Raw genomic sequence first — 14,842 nt, forward strand, 5'->3', positions numbered from 1 at the left:
GTAGAATGTATATAAGAAAACATTTGCCATTTCAGAGGTATACATCTTTTTTCTTTTACTTTTTATTTAAGTATAACATTATAATATACATTCAATAAAGGACACCATTTTTAAGTGTATAGTTGAGTGGATCTTTTTATGTATGTATAGATGTATTAAACTGATAATCATTGCTATCATTTATTTATTATGTAAGTTGTTCCTAAATTTTTTCAATTATAAATAATAAGCCAGTGAACATCTTTGTCAATCAAACTGAGTTTTCACAATTTTAAAAAAATGATGTTTTATTGTGTTTTAGGTGAAAGTTTACATAGCAAATTAGGTTTCCATTTAACAATTTTTATACAAATTGTTCAATGCCATTCATTACAACTTCTACAATGTATCGGCATTCTCATTATTTCCATTCTGTTTGTTCTGTTTCCATTGATCTAGCTTCCCTTCCCTCCTTGCCTTCTCATCTTTGCTTTTGGGTAAATGTTGACCATTTGGTCTCACATACTTAATTGTTTAAGGGAGCACATTACTCATGGGTGATATTATTTATTTTATAAGCCAATCTATTATTTGGCGGAAAGATGACCTGCAGAAATAGCTTCAAATCCAAGTTCAAAGGTTATCTTAGGGTGATAGTCTCAGGGGTTTCTCTAGTCTATATTGTTCCGATAGGTCTGACCTCTTTTAGGAGTTTGAGTTTTGTTCTGCATTTTTCTCCTATTCTGTCTGGGACCTTCTATTGTGCCCCTGGTCAGAACAGTCAGTGGTGGTAGCCGAGCACCATCTATTTCTTCTGGTCTCAAGTTAGAGGAGGCTGTGGTTTGTGCGAGCTATTAGTCTCATTTATTAGGACTAGATTCTTCTTTGAGCCTTTGATTTCCTTCATTCTCTTTTGCTCCCTTGGAGTAGAGACCAATAATTGTATCTTAGATGGCCACTCACAAGCTTTTAAGACCCCAGAAACTGCTTGCCGATCTAGGATGTAGAACATTATCTTTGTGAACTATGTTATGCCAGTTGACTAAGTTGTCGCCTGAGACTATGGTCCCAAGCCTTCTAACCCAGTAAACCAATCCTGTGAGTTGTCTGGATATGTCTAGGAAGCCTCCTAACTGTGTCCCCTCTGTAGTTTGTTATTTAGTTTACAATGTGTATATTCTTTTCTTCAAATGAATTTCAGAGTGAAATTATTAAGATTATGACAATAGCTAGCTTTTGATAAGCATTGTTTCATTTAATCGTCATGACAACCCCCTGAGTTGGGAACAGCCACTATGCCTGATTCGTACCTGAAGGGCAGTGGCTACCTGGGACATTCTCAGGTCCTGCTTACTGCTGTTGCTTCCCCACCACGCTCATCCTTTGTGTGGAGCTTCTACCTTCCTCCTGCTCTGTCTCTCTCCTCATTATCTGTGTCTCCTATCCCCATCTCAGATCAAGGAGCTGCAGCTGGTGCTGGCTGAGGCCCATGACAGCCTCCGGGGCCTGCAAGAGCAGCTCTCCCAGGAACGGCAGCTGCGGAAGGAGGAAGCTGACAACTTCAATCAGAAAATGGTCCAGGTGGGTGGTGCCCAGTGCCTCCTCCCTGCACCTGCTCCAACCTCTCCTGTCTGAACTGAAGGCAGAGACCTCGAGGGTCCACAAGTCTTTCAAAAGGCAAGAATGGCAAGGGAAGCCCAAGTCTTCAGCTCCCCTGCTCTGCTGGGGTGTTACTGCACTTGCAGTGTTGCATTAGCTGCACTGGGCTGGCATCCTGGGCTGGTCATTGGCTGCCTGTGTGACTTTAGACCAGTCCTGTCGCCTCTCTGAGCCTGAGTTTCCCAGAGAAATAGGAAGCGTATACTCAAAATTGCTTCTGTTAACACTGTTGCTAGTTTTCCCATTACAGCTGAAAGCCTTTAGCAGAAAGGCCACAGAACTAGCAGGCAATCAAGACAATAGTCCTGTTAATACCAAAACCAAACCCATTGCCAGTGAGCTGATTCCAACTCATGGTGACCCTATAGGACAGAGTAGAACTGCCCCGTAGGGTTTCCAAGGCTGTAAATCTTTATGGAAGGAGACTGCCACATCTTTCTCCCATGGAGCGGCTGATGGGTTTGAACCACCAACTTTTCAGTTAGCAGCTGAGCACTTAACCACTGCATCACCAGGGCACCTTAGTCCTGATAATAAACCAAAAACCAAACCAAACTCGGTGCTGTCGAGTCGAATATAACACATAGTGACCCTGTAGGACAGAGTAGAACTGCCCCATAGGGTTTCCACGCAGACTGCCACATCCGTCTCCCATGGAGTGGCTGATGGGTTCAAACTGCCGAACTTCAGTTAGCCAGCCCTCACTAAGCCCTTACGGTGTGTCAGGTCTGCTCAAACCACTTCCCACACACTTCCCACATTGTAGCCTTCAATCTTCACGTCCTCCCCTACGGGATGTCTCCATTTTACAGATGGGAAGGCTGATGCTCAGAGAGCAGACATGCTTTGCCCAGGGTTGCACATCTAAGGCGAGCTGGGGCTGGGATTCTAATGCAGGTCTCTGGCTCTTTCTTAGCCTTGACACCACATTGCTTTCTGGGGTATTGCCTATTCGTTTCCATTAGCAAAGAACAGCCTTCCTCCCTCCTGGCATGTTATTTGCTCTCCACCTGGGTCACCCTCTCCCTGCCATCATTGCTCACCTCACAGGGTCCTCATTATCATGAGAGTTCATGTGAAGCATTTGGCTCTCAGTAGGTGCTCAATATATGATGTCATGGTTCTTTGGAACTGGGTTCTAATCCCAGCTCCTTCCTTGGTTCGTAACCATGGTTATTGCTGATTCATGCTCAACTACTAGCCTAAAGGTTGGTGGTTCGAATCCTCCCAGTGATGCCATGGAAGAAAGGCCTGGTAATATGCTTCCATAAAGATTACAGCCAAGAAAACCCAGTGGAGCAGCTCTACTCTGTAACACATGGGGTCGCCATGAGTTGGAATTGATTCCATGGCAATGGGTTTGATTTTTTTTTCGAGTAGCAGAGAACAATGCTTATCTTAACAGAATGTGCTGCTAATGGTAGAATCTCTAGCAGGAATCACCCACAAATGCTATCGAGATTTTTCCCTCTGCCCTTATTTGAGGCCCGGAATGGGGTGGAATAGCACCAGAATCCACTCCATGCCACACAAGAACAAAAAGTGCCTGTAAGTCTGCTAGAGTTGGTCACGTTCTTGTCCCTCTCACAGCTAAAGGAGGACCAGCAGAGGGCGCTCCTGAGACGAGAGTTTGAGCTGCAGAGTCTGAGCCTTCAGCGGAGGCTGGAGCAGAAATTCTGGAGCCAGGAAAAGAACATGCTAGTGCAGGAGTCCCAGCAGTTCAAGCACAACTTCCTGCTGCTTTTCATGAAGCTCAGGTGGTTCCTCAAGCGCTGGCGGCAGGGCAAGGTTTTGCCCAACGAAGGAGATGACTTCCTAGAGGTATGGTTGGGCCTGGGGCCAGCACTGCAGGGGATGCATATAGGATGAGAGGGCCACCCTGCTGGTGTTGCCACAGACGCGAGATCATATACGAGCCATCAGCTTGCAGGCTTCCATCCCCATATTCATTTGCTCGTTCACCATCTGTTTGTTGAGAACCAGATCTTTACTGGGTGTTGTGGCAGGTGCCAGGGATCTTATGGTGAAGAAGACAGACTTGGTCCCTGCCACAATGGAAGCAAGTCTCTCTGGGAGCTGGGAGCTCCTTAACACCTCTCAAATACTTGCTAGTTTCCTTTTTAACAGATCTCAGAGCCTTCAGCAAACAATATTAATTAGGTGAATTTAATAATCTAGCTTTGTTGTTTTTGTATTATATGCAGATATAATATATATTTGTTTATTTTACTCTTTTAAGGTATAATTTATGACAAGTGCACACATATTAAGTATACAGCCTGATGAATTTCTATAGTATACACAATATAACCCCCACCGAGATCACAATAGAGTACATTTCCAGTGTCCCAGTAGGCTTTCTTGTATCCCTTTCTAGTCAAAACACCCACCCTAGCAGGAACTACTATTCTGACTTCTTACACCACAGGTTAGCTTTGCCTATTCTAGAACTTTGTATACATGAAGTTGTACAGCATGTTGTCTTTTATGTCTGGCTTCTTCTGCTCTACATAACTTTTTTTTTGAGATTTATCCATGTTTTGCATGTAGCAGAAACTGGTTCTTTTTTTATCACTGCAGATTATTCCATTGTATAAATATACCTATTTTATTTATTTATTAATAATATTTTATTGTGTTTTTGGTGAAAGATTACATGGTAAGTTCCCATTTGACAATTTCTACACAAATTGTTCAGCAACATTAGTTGCATTTTTCACAGTGTGTCGACCTTCTCTTCTAATTGCATTCTGCTTGTTCCATTTCTAGTACTGTAGTGTCTCTGCCCCCTTATCCTCTCATCTTTACTTTAAAGTAATTATTTATTTATTTTTAATGTTATCTTTGCTTTATGACGATGGATACTGGCTCAAGCTCCCTTTTAAAATATGTTTACTTAGCTAGAAAAAGTAGGCTGTATTGGTTTCCTGAAAAGCCAAAACCAAACCAAACCCCTTGCTATTGAGTCAATTCCAACTCATAGCGACCCTGTAGGACATAGTGGAACTGCCCCATAGGGTTTCCAAGGAGCAGCTGGTAGATTCGAACTGCCAACCTTTTGGTTAGCAGCTGAGCTCTTAATCAGTGCACTACCAGGGCTCCATTGGTTTCCTAGGACTACTGTAACAGAGTACCACAAATTGGGTAGCTTATAATAACAGAAATTTATTACCTCATAGTTCTAGAGGCTAGGAATCTGAAATCAGGGTGTCGACAGGACCGTGTTCTCTCTGAAGGCTGTAGAGGAAGATCCTTTCTTTTCTCTCTCAGCTTCTGGCAGTCCCCGGCATTCCTTGGCATGTACGGCTGTCTTTCCTCTGTCTCTCTGTGTCTCTTCTCTTTTATAAGGAGTCACTCAGGTTGAATTAGGACCCACACTACTCCTGTTAACTCCTCATGTTAACTGGTACTTCTTCAAAGACCCTATTTCCAAACAAAGTCATGTTCACAGTACCAGAGGTTAGGACTTCAGCATATTTTCATGGGGGACACAATTCAATCCATAACACAGATTGACTTAAAAACATTAATGATGGTACAGGTAGTATTTGGAAGTGGCAGAAACTGTGACGAATAGTGCTTTGGGAATGTGTGAAGCTTGGGAAAGTCTCGTGTGGCCCATTCATTCCTCAGCCTGTGCGGGAGATTTTGTTGCTCAAAGCCGCTGCTCAAAGCAGCTCTCTAAGGAGAAGGATGTCATACTTCAGTCACAACTACCTGAGTTGGCACTCGGCCTGGACCTTTTGGGTACAGGTTCCTCTGGCAACCCTCTTTCTGACTCCAGCTTCTCTTCAGGCCCCTTTCCAGAGCCAGCATGTGCCAGGGTTACTTCTTGAGTTCCCAGGTATCCCTGTCAGCAGTCCCCCAGAGTAGCCCAAGTACCGCAGAGAGCTGGGATGATGATTAGACCTGAGTCTGTAGCAAGAATGTGCACCTTCCTCCCACCAGTGGGGCTCCTAGTCCCTCTCACAGTCCACCTACCTCCTCCTCCCCAGGGCCACTGGGGAGAATCACTGACCATCATTAAATGGACCCATTCCTTGGAGTGCCTGACACTGAGGTGCCATTGTAAGAAGCAGCCCAAGAGCCCAGCAAGGGCACCCGTCTGAGCATCAGCCTTTGTGACTTCTTTGGTCTGCTTTCTTTTCCATGGAGTTTGAAGACATAGGATCCTCCTCTCCTGTCTGGAAGTCCCACGGGCCTCTGGATGAAGCCTAATTTTGGCTGCTTGGGAAGATGCTCCCCTAAATCCCCAAAGGGCGTTGCCGGCAGGCCATGCAACCTATGTTATAAGTCAGTTTGTCTCAGGCAAACCCTCCCCATTTGGTGGAAATCTTTCTAGCAATTTCTATGTACTGGAATGACAGAGAGAGAAACTAACCTTCTTTATAGAGCTGTGTATAGGTGAGTATACATATGCACATGTGGACACGCGTACTTTAGGGGAAAAAAAGGTATAAGCATAGAAAATGAAATAGTGTATATATGCTCATAACTAATAGAAATGTAAATATTTAGCAAAATAGACATAATTAATAAGATACAAACCTAACCACATGTATTATAAAAATAGCTATACATATGTACACATATAAAGAATATACATATTCACATATGCAGAATTAAAGATAAACGAGTGTGTGTATATGTATATACATACATAATGATAACTCTCATATATTGAGTATTTATTGTGTTCTGGGCACTGTGCTAAGTACTTGAAGTAGATTATTGCATTTCATTTTTATGAATATCCTATGAGAGGGATATAATTATTATCCCCATTCTACTACAGATACAGATCTTTGATTCCTAATCCTCAATTCTGAAATCCAGAAGTTCTGAAAGCTGATGATATTTTTTTTAATGTGTGTGTATCTCACTTGGCAAAACTTGACCTGACATTCATTTGGCAGCAAAACCTTTATTTCTCCCACTTTATGTTCATATTTGTAAGTTTGTAGGGGAAATATTAATGTGCTTGAACATGGGGTGTCACCCTAGTCCCTGCTGGGGTTGTTATACAATCTGCAGTGTAGGCACCTGTTTTAGCCTGGGTTCTTTTAGAGGAGCAAAACCAAACCCACTCCATCAAGTCAATTCTGACTCATAGCAACCAGTGAAATGTATATATAAATATACAGAGAGAGATTTACTTCAAGGAAATGGCTCATACAATTGTGGGGCCCAGCAAGTCCCAAATCTGTGAGTCAGGTGGCAGGCTGAATACTTCTCCTGATTCACGTGGTAGCAGGGGCTGACGAACCCAAAATCTGCAGATGAGGCTGCAGGCTGCTGTCTTTGAGGCTGTGGGAGCTGGCAAATTCAAAATCTGCAGGTCAGGTGGCTGACTGAAGGCTTCTCCAAGAACCGGAGGTCAAACCACGAGACGAGGACACGATCAACAGAGAGCATGAGCTTTGCCAGAACGTCCACATATATTGGATGCAGGCCACACCCCCAAAGAAACTCCCCTTCCAACTGATTGGATGCTCACATCATATCACAAAATGGAGGAAGATGACATAATATCTGCCAAACCACTGAGAATCATGGCCTAGCCAAGTTGACACATAACATTAAATGTCACAGCACTATATTATCTTTCTGAATCCTGAAAAACTTTGAATTCCAAACACCCTGACCCCCAACGATTTCAGAAAAGGAACTGTGCACCCGTATATCGATAATTAAAAACAAAGTTTAGATTACTTGTGACCAGTGATGGAACTGAGATGTTTATTCATATAGACCCTGAACCCCCCATGACACACACACATACACTCTCTTCCCAACCTCATTGTATTTTCTGAATTTGAAGCCCTTCTTCATTTGGTTTTTAGGACACCACACTTTTCTGACTTCCTTCCACTGTGCTCGTTACTCTTTCTGAGTCTCCCTTGTCAGTTCCTCTTTTTCTCTCTGACCTGACCTCTTAACATCAGAGCCCCTAGCCCTCAGCCCTTGGGCTCAGCCTCATCTCTTCTTTACCTATATTTCCTCCTTTGGGGAGCTCATCCAGGCTCATGGCTTCAAATGGCCTGCGGACATTGAGTTCCAAATTTATGCCTCCAGCCCAGACATCTCCCATGAACTTCAGATGTGTATAGTCATTTCTCCACTTGATGGGTACGCTTGGTGTCTAATAGGCTTCTCGAACTTACATCTAAAACCAAACTTCTGATCTTACCTCCAAACCTGCTCTTCCTGTAATTAATGGCAATTTCTCCTTGCTCAGGCCAAAAACCTTAGAGGCATCCTCTGCTCTTCTCTTTCTCTCCTCACATGTCTCTCCAATTTGTCAGCAGGTCCTGACAGCCCTACTTCCAAAATCTATACAGACTCTAACCGAGCTGCACTTCCCCCACCACCCCATGGTACAATTCACTATCACCCCTTGCCTGCATTATTGTCATAGCCTCCTAAGTGGCCTCTCTGCTTCTGCTCTTGCTAGCAAGCACTGCCTGTTACACAGCTCCAGGGGGAACCATGCATTCTGTCTTCCATGTGAATGATATACACATGGAGTTGTGCAGTATGGGGCTCTGTTGCTACCCTATAATGTATCTCAACATGGCAGCTAGAGTGATCTTATAAAAATAAAGTCAGATTGCATCATGGGCTCACAATCCTTCCCTGGGTCCTACTTCACCCAGAGCAAAAGCCAAAGTCCTAGTCAACCTGACTTTGTTCCCTATATCTCTCTCACTTCCTACCTGGCTTTTCTGCTGTTCCTCAAATAGCCGTGTTCCTACCGCAGGGCCTTTGCATTTGCTGTGCCCTCTTCTTGGAATTCTCTTCCTCCAGGTATTCACATGGCTTACTCTCTTACCTCCTTCAGAACTTTGCCCAATATCACCTTCTCCATAAGGCCTTCCTGGACCCCCCACACCCAGCACATCCTAGCTCCTTTCCCTGCTCTGATTCTCTTCATAACACCTATCACTACATGACGTTCGTTATATTTAAATGACGTGTCATACATTTCACTTATTTGTTTGTCTCCCTGCTACTGGAATGTAAGGCTGAAGAGGACCTGAATTTTTGTCTGTCTTGCTCACCAATGTATCCCCAGCTCCTAACACAGGGCCTGAGACATGGTAGGTTTTCAGTAAATACTTGGTGAATGAATGATGAATGAGCACCCTTTCAGAAGGTAGCTTCCTTCCACTTTGTTGCTACCCTGAGTTAATACTCTGGTCTCCTTGACTAGCCCTGGACACTGCCCAGAATCCATCAGCAACAAATCCCCTTCCCAGGAAGAGTCCTTCTGCCCACCCAAACCTTTTTTGCCCTTATCTGTAATCACGGGAGCGCATGTCACCCTTTTGTTCCAACCACAGCGCCTACCTTGTCCCAGCCTCTCAGAGTGGCTGTTTCTGAATAACTCTCAGGGACATCTCCCGTTCCTTGGGCAGAGGACATGGTGTGGGAGGCCCGGAGGCCCTGACTGGACAGGTGTGCTCCTTGGCCTAGATGGTGTTGGGAGGTCAGAGTTAAGATTCGGGAAATCTGTACTGAGCTGGGGTATCCTTGGTCCATCTTGCACCATAAGCCCCCCCATTCCTCTTTCCTGCCTGATTCTGCTGGAAGCCCCCTTTCTCTCTGGACCACTAGCCAGAGGCCCCTCACCCTAAGGGCTGAGGCCCCAGGCATAATGCCCTCCCACCCCCTGCTGAGTGTGTTTTTTTTTAAAAATAGGTGAATAGCATGAAGGAGCTATACCTGCTGATGGAGGAAGAGGAGTTAAACGCCCAGCATTCTGACAACAAAACCTCCACGGGGGACAACTGGACCCAGAACACGGTGCCTTCTCAGCCCCTTCCCCATCCCTTCCTGTCCATTTGTTCCTTTGTCCACTTAGCAGTCACTTCCCGCTGCCTTCTCTGACCCCAGCCCTGTTCTGGGAGCTGGAGCAGCCGAGGGTTATTGCCTGGTCACCGGGCCTCAGATGCCTAGTGCTGTGGGGTACGTAAGTCATCCCAGGACAGTGACAGAGGGCCACATGAGGGACTGTGGGATCCCAGGTGAGAGAGCAGTTAATTCTGTTTGGAGTGTAGGGGACAGTATCACAAAGAAGGCATCACAGGAGGTGGGTTTTGAAGGATGAATAGGAGCTTGCTTGACAGAGAGTAGGGAAGGCCATTCTGGGTCAAGAGAACTGTGTGTGCAAAGAGGTGTGGCAAGGTATTCTGGGATTGGCTGGGGCTTGGGATGTACAGGGAAGGGGTATGGACATGAGGCTGGGCAATATGAAGAAGGGCCTTGCGGTCTGGGGTTTGAGAGCTCTCAGATCAAGCCATGGGGCAGAGGGACCAGCAGGATCAGGCTCCCAGGGGCACACAGTGAGCCAGGGGTATGGGTGGGAAGCAAGGTTAGGGGCCCAGGAGAGAAGATTTGAGACTCAGTCAGGCACAGTTGGGGAGTTCCCTGGTTGAGACTCCCCATCTGGCCTGCAGTGGGTCAGAGAGGCAAATCCTGGGCAGGGAGAATAACCCAGGGCCTAGATGCCAGGGCTCAGCTCAGTTAGGCTAAGGGATTATTACTAACTGCAAATATTTTTATTTATGAATGCTGGCCTAGGAGGTGGCCAGGCTAGGCTTGCCATGCCCATTTCATGGGTGACCCAGAGAGGTCGTGGGAGTTGCCCAAGGCGTGGTAGGGTCCCAGGCTGGACTCCTGGGTGAGTGCTCTGAGACGTGGACTCCCCTCCCTGCCCCTCTGAAAGCTCTGACCCAAGCCTTGCCCCTGTCCACAGCCCAACGAGTACATCAAGACACTGGCCGACATGAAGGTGACGCTGAAGGAGCTGTGCTGGCTGCTCCGGGATGAGCGCCGTGGTCTGACCGAGCTTCAGCAGCAGTTTGCCAAGGCCAAGGCTACCTGGGAGACCGAGCGGGCAGAGCTCAAGGGCCATACTGTCCAGGTGAGTCCCCCACCTCGCTTGCTCCCATCTCAGCCATACTCTCAACTGTCAGATCTGGGAGCAGGATGCCCAAACTATGATTCTGGAGACATAGGAACCCTTTCATTTCATTTTGTGGCCCAAATTGGGCAAGGGACTTGCCTAGAGTCACATAGCAAGGGTGCCAGAAACAGTGGGGACTAGGAGTCACTGGACCAGGGAAATAAGATGAGGGATTGACAAAGGTGTATGGGGACACCTCTGTCCCACCTGAGGCTCACAGTGGGGGGCAAATGCTTAAATGTCCTATCCATACCTGGTAATATCCTTCACACACATGCCCAGACTCTTGCTGCCTGTTGGCCTCATTTTCTCCTTCCTTTCCTCATCAGGATATCCCTTTACCCCCTGCTACTTGGCTCTGCTTTGTTCCATCCATTCAACTGTGGGACTCCTTCCAACAACCCAGCATGACCAAACGAGCCTTAATCCGGAGTCTTGGGAGTTTGGTCTCTGCTGTGTGCCTGGGGGCAAGTTGCTGCCCCTCTCTGGTCTGAAAAAGTGAGAGGGTGGGCTTCCTCCTATTCAGAGACAATGCTCAGACCCTACAACTCTGCAAGGCCAGGCCCCAGCTTCCTCCAGCTTGCCCCTGCTGCAGGCTGCCTTCCCAGGGCTGTCACACCCCTTGAAAGTGGGTATCTGATTATCTCTGCTGAGTAGGGGACAAAACAGGCCCAGAGCAGTTTAGTTTCTTTTCTAAGGTCACCTAGCAAGTAAGTAGCCTGACCCTCACTCCTCAAACCTCTGCCCCCTCCTGGCTCCCCACGACCATGATCCTTACCTTCTTCCCAGTTTCCACAGATTCTGTCTTCTAGGTGCCACAGTTCTCTCCATTGTAACCCTCCCGACAGATCCTATGGCTCCTGTCCATCTGGACATTCCCCAGTGTCCACTGCTTCCGCTGACCCCCTCAAACCCAGCCATTCCAGATGCCCTTACCTCTGAGAACCTGACTGGCCCCGTGGGTTAACATCCCAGACCACAGCCCAGGATTGTGGGGTACATTGATTCATGAGGCTAAAACCCAGGATGGAGGGGAAGAGGAAGGCAGAGAGAAGGGTCCTCCTGGTGCCAGCCACTCAGTCTGCACTTTTTCTGTAGATGGAGCTGAAAGCTGGGAAGGGGGCCAGCGAGAGGCCGGGGCCCGACTGGAAGGCAGCTCTACAGAGAGAGCGTGAGGAGCAGCAGCACCTCCTGGCTGAATCCTACAGTGCTGTCATGGAGCTGACACGGCAGCTGCAGATCAGTGAGCGCAACTGGAGCCAGGAGAAGCTGCAGCTTGTGGAGCGGCTACAGGGTGAGAAGCAGCAGGTGGAACAGCAGGTGAAGGAGCTGCAGAACCGCCTGAGCCAGGTGAGGCCTGCCCTAACCCAAGCTCACTAAAGCCATGAGGTGAAGTCACTGTAAGAAAAGCCCAGGGGTAGTATCTCCCTCAGGTATAGCTGGATCCAGGTGTTCAGACAGTGAGGTCCAGGGACAGGATCTCCTTCAGCTATAGCTGGACTCAGGTGCTTAAGCAATGAGGTGCAGGGGTAGCATCTCCTTCAGGTATAGCTGGATCCAGGTGCCCAGAGATTGCAGTAGGGACTAAGTCTTTCTCTTTGTCTCAGTCTTTTGGGCTTGTTTGCATCCGTGCTAGCTTTCCTTGTAACCAAGCTATTCCCAAAGATGGCCACTGCTAATTCCGTGCTTGTGTCTTTAAAACTTAGTAAATGCAATGGAAAGAGTTTCTCTTTTTCATGAGACTCTGATTGGCTCAGTTTGAGTCATGTGCCCACCCCTGGAGTTCACCAAAACCCAGGAACCAAGAGGGAGGAACCAAAGGTGATTCCCTGTGGGAATGTTGGAGTCCTGTAACCAAAAGAGGGGAGAAAGGAAAAATAATTACTGACCACTACGCCCACACTAGAGTTCACGCCATGCACCCAGCTGCCACTTATACCCAGCTGCTATACACCATATTTATTTTGACTTTTTCCTTTACTTTATTTATTTCTTTGTTATTGTGGCAAAATATATATAACAAAATAATTGCCATTTTAACTATTTTTAAGTGTATAATTCAGTTACATTAACTACATTCACCATGTTGTGCAACCATCACCACTATCCATTTCCAAGATTTTTTTCATCACCCCAACAGAAACTCAGTACCCCTTTAAGCAGTAACTCCCCACCACACCACCCCCAGCCCCTGATAACCACTGACCTACTTTTATCTCTATTCCTTTGCTTTACTTTTTTTTTTTTTTAAGATTTTATTGTGTTTTAGGTGAAAGTTTACCAAGCAAATGTTCCCATTTAACAATTTTTGTACAAATTGTTCCGTGACATTGGTTACAGTTTTTGCAATGTGTCAGCATTCTCATTATTTCCATTCTGTTTCCATTTATTGAGCTTCCCTGCCCCTCCTTGCCTTCTTATTTTGCTTTGGGTAAACATTGACTGTTTGGTCTCATATAGTTGATTGTTTAAGGGAGCACATTCCTCACGGGTGATATGGTTTATTTTACAAGCCAATCTATTATTTGGCTGAAAGGAGGCCTCTGGGAGCGGTGCTTTACTTTTGAATTACTTAAATCAAGACTTCATATAAGACCCAAACATTAATAAAAACATACTCTAACCCATGCCCTCTCTCTTTTGTTTTCTTTTTGCTCTTCTTTTTTTTTTTTTAGTGTACTTTAGATGAAGGTTTACAGAACAAATAGTTTCTCATTAAACAGTCAGTACACATATTGTTTTATGACAACGGTTAACAACCCCACGACATGTCAACACTGTCTCTTCTCAACTTTGGGTTCCCTATTACCAGCTTTCCTGTCCCCTCCTGCCTTCTAGTCCTTGTCCCTGAACTGTTGAGCCCCATTAGTCTCATTTTGTTTTTTGGCATGCCCTCCCTTTCTTACTATTTAAATTAGTATTCACAGCAATATTTTTTAATCAGATATTGAATCATAATGTTGGTTACACTGTGTGTCTTTTATGAAGACTTGTTCACAACAGAGGGTAGACATCAGTCTCATTCTGTTTAACTGCTGCTTAGCGTTCCTAGTATGGAGACACCATAAGTTATTATTCCATATTGAGGAAATCTACTTTCCAGTTTTTCACTATTAAAAGCAGTGCAGCAATGAACATCCCCACACACTTTTTCTTTTTTTCATGTACATGCATGAGTATTTCAGTAGAATAGATTCCTAGAAGTGAAATTGCTAGGTCCAAAGACATATGCGTTTATACTTGATGGAAATTTCCAGGCTGGCCCTCCCAACAGCAGCACAGCAAGAAGGGCCCTGTTTTGCCTTATCTTTGCCAGTTCTTGCTTTTCCCAGTCTTTAAAATGTCTGCCAGTCTTACGTAAAATGCTATCTCATTGTTTAAATTTGCATTTCTCTGATTGCTAGTGAAGGGTTAGTATCTCTCCATGAATTTGTTGTTTGCATTTCCTCTTCCATACATTGTCTCTGTTCCTCTAGCAGTCCTGAAGGGTTGCTGCCGCTAAACCCTCATTGTTCAGATGAGGGGACTGAGGCAAAATGACTTGCCAAAAGACATACAGTGAGTAAGGGGCAGGACCAGGATCTGGCAGAACTTCTAAATCTGGCAAGTTCCTGGTCCTGTACCCTGCCCACTCCTCTGCAGTAAAAAAACTCCCCTCGTGGTTACCCCTACTAGGAAATCTGTGCTTGGTGAGTGCAGGACAGCATCCAAAGTCAGAACAATCCATGTACTATGTGAAAAGGAGATTGGATGCACCTATTTGCACCATCAACCCAAATTCCTCTCTACTCACCAAAACCCACTGCCGTCGAGTCGATTCCAACTCATAGCAACCCTATAGGACAGAGTGGAACTTCCCCAGAGGGTTTCCAAGGCTGTAATCTTTACGGAAGCAGACTGCCACATCTTTCTCCTGCAGAGTGGCTGGTGGGTTCAAACTGCTGACCTTTCGTTCAGCAGCTAAGCACTTTAACCACTGTGCCACCAAAACTCGTAAAACCGAACCTGTTGCCATCCAGTCAGTTCCGACTCATAGAGACCCTATCAGACAGAGTACACTGCCCCATAGGGTTTCCAAGGAGTGGTTGGTGGATTCAAACTGCTGACCTTTTGTTTACCAGCTGAGCTCTTAACCACTGTGCCACCAGGGCTCCCTAAATTCCTCTCTAGTAAAGAATAATTCCTTTTTATTATATTAACACAAAATATTTTAATACTTGGTCTTAAATTATGAGA

The 14,842-nt window shown here is 45.8% G+C and overlaps 1 protein-coding gene across 1 annotated transcript in view; it reads left to right on the top strand.

The window, feature by feature from the left end:
* Window positions 1-14,842, top strand: part of MTCL2 (microtubule crosslinking factor 2) — a 55,861-nt gene that overhangs the window by 29,307 nt on the left and 11,712 nt on the right. The window contains exons 6-10 of the mRNA XM_023741988.1: window positions 1,435-1,560; window positions 3,229-3,459; window positions 9,340-9,444; window positions 10,397-10,564; window positions 11,705-11,956. Of these exons, the coding sequence (XP_023597756.1) occupies window positions 1,435-1,560; window positions 3,229-3,459; window positions 9,340-9,444; window positions 10,397-10,564; window positions 11,705-11,956 (882 nt within the window). The remainder of the gene's footprint in view (window positions 1-1,434; window positions 1,561-3,228; window positions 3,460-9,339; window positions 9,445-10,396; window positions 10,565-11,704; window positions 11,957-14,842) is intronic.

The sequence above is a fragment of the Trichechus manatus genome, unplaced genomic scaffold, assembly GCF_000243295.1.
Source record: "Trichechus manatus latirostris isolate Lorelei unplaced genomic scaffold, TriManLat1.0 scaffold00008, whole genome shotgun sequence".
NCBI classification, from domain to species: domain Eukaryota; kingdom Metazoa; phylum Chordata; class Mammalia; order Sirenia; family Trichechidae; genus Trichechus; species Trichechus manatus.